General features: G+C 38.6%; 1 protein-coding gene across 1 annotated transcript; it reads left to right on the plus strand.

Annotated features, from left to right (window-relative positions):
* Positions 1-5,742: 5,742 nt before the first annotated feature.
* LOC101558227 (olfactory receptor 1A1-like) lies at positions 5,743-6,663 on the plus strand. Its single transcript, XM_004605250.2, has one exon. The coding sequence runs from the start codon at positions 5,743-5,745 to the stop codon at positions 6,661-6,663; it is 921 nt and encodes a 306-aa protein (XP_004605307.2).
* Positions 6,664-8,412: the final 1,749 nt, after the last annotated feature.

Raw genomic sequence — 8,412 nt, forward strand, 5'->3', positions numbered from 1 at the left:
TATGAATATGCCACGGGGAGCTTGCCAGGCTCTCCCATGCAGAGGTTTATAAATGTAGATTGCATAAATCTAAAAGAGAAAACAATTCTTTCTTTGGTACATCTATACAGTGGAATACTATGCAGCTGTTAGAAAAAATGAAGTCATGAACTTTGTATATAAGTGGATCAGCATGGAAAGTATCATGCTAAGTGAAATGAGTCAGAAAGTGAGAGACAGACATAGAAAGATTGCACTCATCTTGGAATATAAAATAACAGATCAGGAGATTAACACCCAAGAATAGTAGAAATAAGTACCAGGAGGTTGGCTCCATGGCTTGGAAGCTGGTCTCACATGCTGGGGGAAAAGGCAGCTCAGATAGAGAAGGGAACACCAAGTAAAATGTGGTTGGAGACCACACTTGGGAAGAGAATGCGTGCTGAAAGTAGACTAGAGTCTAGCCACTCAATACCCCTATTGCAAACCACAACACCCAATTGAAGAGAGAGAACAACAGGAAATGCCCTGACACAGAGGCAAGGTGGGGTGGGAGGAGATGGGATTGGGGGTGGGAGGGAATGGGCACTGGTGGAGGGATCGGTTCTCAACCATTGTATGATGGAAACACAAGCACGAAAATGTGTAAATCTGTAACTTTACCCTCACAGTGATTCACTAATTAAAAAATCCTAAAATCCTAGATAAATTGGAATTGAATTTTTCCTTTTTTAATAACTCAAACATTTGCAATGCTTCAGTTTGGCTGAAATAAAGACCCATTCAACTGTACTGCAATCCTTTTCTCCGAAAGAAATTACTCCAAATGGCACTAAAATGATTTGAAGATCCACATTCCAACACTCAAGATGGCATTGATCAGTCCAACATTTATACATTCAAAACTATATTATCTCATAGACCCTTTAGCTCATATCTGCCTCCTGAAAATAAATATGTAAACAATTACACTTGAGAGCCATGCTGTCTCCTCAGGGCATAGCTGTAAGGTAGTAATGAGTAGCAACAATTATTCTGCCTATGGCCAGAATGAAGAGTCAAGGGATTCGTGTTTCAAGAGATTTTAAAACCTGGTAAATAATTCATAATTTTTCTATGCTATGACTTTCTGGCTTCCTTGGACGAAACTTAAAATCCTGATCTTCAAGCTCCCTACAAGATAACATACACTCTCTTTTCTCCTTTCCGCTTCACGGTTGGGAACTTTGGGGGTCCTCTTTCCAAACTACCTCAGTTCTTTTCTCCAGAAACAGAAGACTCCCCACCACCAGATCTACTAATGGCACTTTTTCCAGGATGACTGCCTCCAAAAAGGAATGCTAACGGGTGCTACATACTCTGACTGTCAGCTTCCCATTTGTGAAAAAAGAGGGAAGCCCAGAGGACCAGGACCCTTTTTAACATCCATACTGTTTCCCAGGACAGGGTAATGGACATTGAAGAAAAGGCTTTATGATAGTGACATCAGGAGATAAGTAGCCCTCAACTTTACTACATGTATTTTCTCTTTTAGCCTTCACAAAATTTCTAAGGGGTAAGTAAAGTTATATATTCTTTAAACTTAATATTAAAAGTTACATGTAAAGATAATGACAAAGCTAGTACTCACACCTAAGCTCCAGATCTCAAATGTTTAGATCAATTAACAGAGAAAGAGACACACACACAAAAACACAAACACACACACACACACACACACACACACAGCTTGGGTAAGACAGAGATAGAGAGGAAAAAGCACCATCCTGATAATGCTTTTGGTTGGGCTTCATACCAGAAAACAAGATAAGGACGTTATAGTTTTTATTTATATTTATTCTCATTATATCTATGGAGCAAGGGACTGGGTCAATAGCACAGTGGGTGGGGCGTTTGCCTTATACACGGCAGACCCAAGTTCGATTTCTCCATTCTTCTCGGATAGCCCAGCAAGCTACTGAGAGTATTGCACCCGCAGGGCAGAGCCTGGCAAGCTACCAGTGGCATATTCAATATGCCACAAGCAGTGACAAGAAGTCTCACAATGGAGACATTACTGGTGCCCGCTCTATCAAATCAGTGAGCAATGGGATGACAGTGTTACAGAGCTACAGTGCACCTCTATGGAGCGATAGCAAAGCGGGTAGGGCATTTGCCTTGCATAGGGCTGACCTGGGTTCAATTCTTCCATCCCTCTCGGAGAGCCTGGCAAGCTACTCATGGCATATTCGATATGTCAAAAACATTAACAAGTCTCACAATGGAGACATTACTGGTGCCAGATTGAGCAAATTGATGAACAACAGGACTGCGGTGCTATAGTGCTATATCTATTCTAACTCTCTCAACTGCTGTTTGTGACTGTGTGTGCATGCATGTGCATGGCAGTCACTAGTACTCATACAAGTACATTATCTTAGAAATAATTTCCAGGGCTAAAGTACTTCCTGGTGTGCAATGTCCAGGCTCAGTCTCTGATACCAGAAGTGAATCCAGGGTGTTGAATCCCAATTAACACAGCCAGTTGTGTACCCACCTCCCTCCCCTACTTACCCCCCCCCCCAAAAAAAAGTAAGAAATGAACTTCTGACCTTTCTTCCACTCTTCATTTTATGGTGTATGCTAGCAGGCTTTCTCAGGAAATTAAATTTCTTTTTCAAAACATATGCTGGACCATTGGAAAGTCTCAAAGCACTCGGAGAACATATCTTTGCCATCTTGGATGCTCTTAGATGACAAGAGAATATACTTAACCTTCTATATCCCTTCCAAACTCTCCTCTCCTGGGAACATAAAACTAATTTGGTGGATATCTTTGAGCATAAATACTTTCAAAGAAAATAGATTTTAGTGGTCCAACATCAACTGGAACTTTGGTTTAATTCCAGTGAACTTGAGGTCTCAGTCTGACTCATTCTGCTCCTCTTAGCTCCTCTGCTTGGGGGTCATATGACTCTTCTACCTCTTTCTCCAGAGTTTCTGAAGAAATCTTTATTCCTAGGAAGACACACTGATTCCCTAAAACAGGCATTGAGGAATTCTATTTCAGTTCCTAGGATCAGAAGGTTTTCACTCAGATTTAATTTTTCTTTAGTTTCCACACTTATTTTACAAAACAGTTATTTTCCTCTGTTGTATTGTCTTATTTAACGGTTGCACAACAGATAAGATGCACAATCCAAGTCCATTATACTCTTAGTCATCAATGAATAAAGTTTAACTTCTTTGCATTGGTCAAACCCTCCACTTTTATAAATATATTAATATAAATCAAACAATATAAGCCACAATATTCATATAAACTTTCCTTTTACTGTGAAGTTAAGTGAAGTTTTATAAATGTGCTCACAAACACAAGACTTGTAATTGTGTTGGGGGAGCTGGAGCGATAGCACAGCGGGTAGGGCATTTGCCTTGCACATGGTCGACCCAGGTTCAATTCCTCTGTCCCGCTCAGAGAGCCCGGCAAGCTACCAAGAGTGTCCCACCCACATGGCAGAGCCTGGCAAGCGTATTCGATATGCCAAAAAAACAGTAACAAGGCTCACAATGGAGACCTTACTGGTGCCCACTCGAGCAATTTGATGAACAGGTGCTGCAGAGGCTTCTTGATAAAACCAGATTCCACTATTTTTTATGATTTTTGGCTTAGGTAATAGGGTTACAATAGTGTTTAAGTATATAGAACTGATATAAGGTTAATGAAGTGCCCAAGTACCCTATGTTATTTCTGTCTGAGTCCTCTTTATTGCCACCTGTCCCCCCAACCTTTCTCTACTTGTTCATAGCGAGCTCTGGTTTGGTGCATAATGTTACCTCATTGAAACCACCATCTATGTATTGGTTTCAACACATGCTTCCACCTATGCTTCCTTGTTACTTCTAGCCTACCTCATCCTTTCTCCAATTCTTTCTATCAAACTGGAACTCTCAGATCTGTAATCCAGCAAACCACCTTCCACTTCTGTGACTTGCATCCTTTTGTCTATTTTTCCCTACTGTATTTTCAGTCCTTACCAGAGACAAAAGATTGCTGTTTTCTGAATATTAATCCTTTATTTTTTATGTGTGTAACCAGTACCTTTTTAAAGTTCATTGCTTGTTTCTCAAGTTGAAAAATCCTCTTTTATCATGTTTTCATAGAAATGTTTTCCACTTTAATGCATTAAATTTCACACTATTTTCTCTTGTGTTTTATGCATTTTGTGCCTGGATCTAGAAATTAATACATACTCATATATCCTAGACATTTTCCTCCTTTTTCTTATAAAACTTTTATGTTTTCCTCTTTATTTCTTTAGATATTATTTTTTATTATTACTTTTGTAAATGAGTGACCAATTATTTATCACTCTTCACTAAATATTCATCATTTTCCTGCTTATAAACTAACACATGTCATATACTAATTCAAAACAAATACTTATCGTGTCCCAGACTTTAGTCTTTTCATAGATCTATTTTCCAGTTCCTATAACAGCATAAGCACTGTAGAGTGTGGTGAAACCATCCCTGCCTCCACAATTCATCCTTAGGGGGGGAAACTTACAAACTATTTAAATATGATATGCAGTGTGTGATATTCACTTAGACATATTGACAATATGAAAAATGTGAAAATATATGGGATATCAAACATGCAGACATAACTAGAGTAGTCTGCTAATAGTTGTAATGTTACTGTAGAGTTGAAGTTGCGTGATTTCCCAAAAAGAAATGTTGAAGAGGGGGCTGGAGAGATAGCACAGAGGGTAGGGCATTTGCTTTGCACACTCCCAACCCGGGTTCGATTCCCAGCATCCCATATGGTCCCCTGGGCACCGCCAGGAGTAATTCCTGAGTGCAAAGCCAGGAGTAACCCCTGAGCATTGCCGGGTGTGACCCAAAAGAAGCAAAAAAAAAAAAGAAAAGAAAAGAAATGATGAAGAAAAAAAGTCAAAGAGTCAATTGTAAATAAAAGTTTGAGAAAGAAATAAGAATCTGTCAAAAAGAATAAAAGAATATATTGAATAGCTGGAAGGAAGTTAATGAGATTGTTTTTCTAGTATCTATTCTGCTTTATTAATGATTCACAATCTTGTAATGGCATTATAGAAATCTGGTAACATGACCTCCTATCACACTGGAATTGTTCAGTGGAGAATTTTCTAATTGGATATGATATTCTCTGTATGGAACATTATTGGTAATGAAATGCTTTCTTCAAATATTCCAAAATGTTCTTTCCTTATTATGAGTAATACAATTAGTGTGCAAACCAATTTTTCCATTAAGTTCCTGAGAATAGAGACTATGTGTCATATATTCAGTAAATAGATAAATAAATGAAGATTTTTTTAATGTTTTATATGCTCACAATCTTCCCATGAGGCCTAAGAAAATATACAGCTGATGCAATATGATATTTAATTATTTGTTTAATGAGCAAATCCATGGCTTTTGGTGGCACTGGAAAAATGAGCATCTCTGATGCACATTGGTTACTTCTCAGATATGTATAGCAATGGCAATCATCCAACTGATTAACAGAGGTTATTCTAAATAGACCATCTCTAGATTTCTCATTCTCAAACAGAAGTCATGTAATTAAGTGTGATAATAAAAGAGGTATTACATAATCACTGAGAAACAAGTATAATTATAAATATATAATAAACATTTATATATTTATATATGTAATATATAAATATATAATATACAAATATATAATAAATAGAATTATTAATAATTCTGCATTCATCTTATTTTTATAAGGGATCTGTGATGGAAGAAAACCAATCCTCTACTCTAGATTTCATCCTCCTGGGAGTTAGTGGTCAGCAGAAACAGGAAGAAATCTTCTTCATTCTCTTCGTGTTCATTTATCCCATCACTGTGATTGGAAACCTGCTTATCATCTTGGCCATTCACTCTGACATTCGCCTTCACAGTCCCATGTATTTTCTCCTTGCCAACCTCTCTTTCGTTGATATTTTCTTTTCTTCTGTAACTATCCCTAAGACACTGTCCAACTATATCTTGCAAAGCAAAGCAATCTCCTTTGGGGGATGCCTAGCACAAATGTATTTTATGATTTCCTTGGCTAATACAGATAGCTACATCTTGGCTGCAATGGCATACGATCGGGCCATGGCCATCAGCCGCCCACTCCATTACACAACAATTATGAGCCCACGATCTTGTGTCTTGTTAGTTGTTGGATCATGGGTAGTTGGAAACACTAATGCCCTCATCCACACACTGCTCACAGCTAGTCTGACTTTCTGTGGAAATCTGGAAGTAGCCAACTTCTACTGTGACATTGTCCCTTTGCTCAAGTTATCTTGTTCTGACATCACATTTAATGTAAAAATGATGTACCTAGGGGTTGGTGTGTTTTCTGTGCCTTTAATATGCATCGTCATATCCTATATCCGGGTCTTTGCCACAGTCTTACGGGTCCCATCCACCAAAGGTGTACGCAAAGCCTTCTCCACTTGTGGTTCTCACCTCACAGTTGTTTCTCTGTATTATGGGACAGTTATGGGCATGTATTTCCGCCCTCTAACTAGTTATAGTTTGAAAGATGCTATAATAACTGTGATGTACATGATTGTGACCCCGATGTTAAATCCATTCATCTATAGCCTGAGAAACCGAGACATGAAGGCTGCCCTGGGAAAACTATTCAGCAAGAGGATCTGATTATAACCAGTATGAGGGGATTTCAGACATCAGTTAGGATGCACTTGGAAATCCATCCCAATGAGAACAGGTTTCAAGAATTTTCCTTTGATCTTCCCACCAAGAAATTCCTTGTTTCAGTAATTTGGCAACTACTATTATACCTCTTATAGAAACAATCTCTTTAAATGTTTTCTCACTATTTCTTTCACAGTGGTTTTTTTAAAAAAATGGGTTTGGTCTCATGTCTCAGCTACTGTGCTCACTATTAAAGTTGATAAATACTGAGGCTCAGTTTTTACATATCTATATTAAGATTGGAATGATAGCATAGGGGGTAGGGCATTTGCCTTGCATACGGCCAACCTGGGTTCGATTCCTCGGCCCCTCTCAGAGAGCCTGGCAAGCTACTGAGAGTATCCTGCCCGCACGGCACAGCCTGGCAAGCTACCCATGGCATATTAGATGCAAAAAACAGTAAAAAGTCTCACAATGGAGACATTACTGGTGCCTTCTCAAGCAAATCGATGAACAACGGGATGACAGTGATACTGTGATACAGTGATATTAAGAATGATAATATCTACCCTGTCACTATTGTAAAATACAAGTATCACATTAACTCGTGCCTTGAATTTTTAAATCACTACTCTAATGTATTTTATTAGACTATTATATTTAGTACTACTTACAATGCAAACAAATCTCTTAATGCACGAGATATCTTAACATATCACTCTACATTTTACAACCTTGGACATGTATGATAGCACTGTAGCACTGTCATCCCATTGTTCATCAATTTGCTCGAGAGGGCACAAGTAATGTCTGTGCCTGGTCAATGCTTGGGAATTACCACAAGGACATAGGGGATGGAGAGTAGTTAAGATAGAGGAGGGTCTATTATGATAATTCTACTTGGAAGTGATTAGTCTGGCCAAGAACTGAGCATTTAAAGTAGGTGAAGGGTTATACATGATAACCCTTCAGCATTGTATTGCAAACCATAATGCCTAAAATGGGAGAGAGAGAAGAGAGGTGCCTACCATAGAGGGAGATGGGGGTAGGGGGTGGCTTGAAGGGGTGGGAGGGAAACTGGGGATACTATTGCTGGGAAATTACACTGCTGGAGGGAGAGGTATTGGAACATTTTATGACTGAATCACAATCATGAACAGCTTTGTAATATTCTATCTCGAGGTGACTCAATTAAAAATTAATAATTAATTAATTGTTCTTAAATTAACAAAATTCAAATTGGAAGGATGTTATATGGCAAAAGAAACTGGGGAACTGGAAAGAGCACACCAATCCCATGTGGTCTGTCAGGCCTCACTGAATTAGAGAAAATATTTACACATATTAGATAAAGGACTAATTGTGTGTGTGTCTGTGTGTGTATCACTCATGAAGTTCAACATTAAAAAGATCTAACAATCCCATCAGAAATGGGAATAGAGGATGAACAGAAGTTTCTCCTAAAGACATATGGATGCCCAGCAGGCATATGTAAAAGTGTTCATTGTAACTTGTTTTGGGGAAAATCACACTTGTCTTGTATCCCATCCATCCTGGCTCAAATCCCTGTCATCTTCTATTAGTTCTTGTCAGACTGGTTCTGTTCTTGTAGTGATTTTAAGATTTAAGAGCTGTTCGTCTGCTGTGCAGCTCCTAAAATGAGTCACTCAGAGGTCCTGCACCTAATTTCCACTTCAACAGTAGGGACTGATGCCATAATTAGATCAGAACAACTGCCCTTATATGCATGAT

Source organism: Sorex araneus, chromosome 3 (assembly GCF_027595985.1).
Source record: "Sorex araneus isolate mSorAra2 chromosome 3, mSorAra2.pri, whole genome shotgun sequence".
Lineage (NCBI taxonomy): Eukaryota > Metazoa > Chordata > Mammalia > Eulipotyphla > Soricidae > Sorex > Sorex araneus.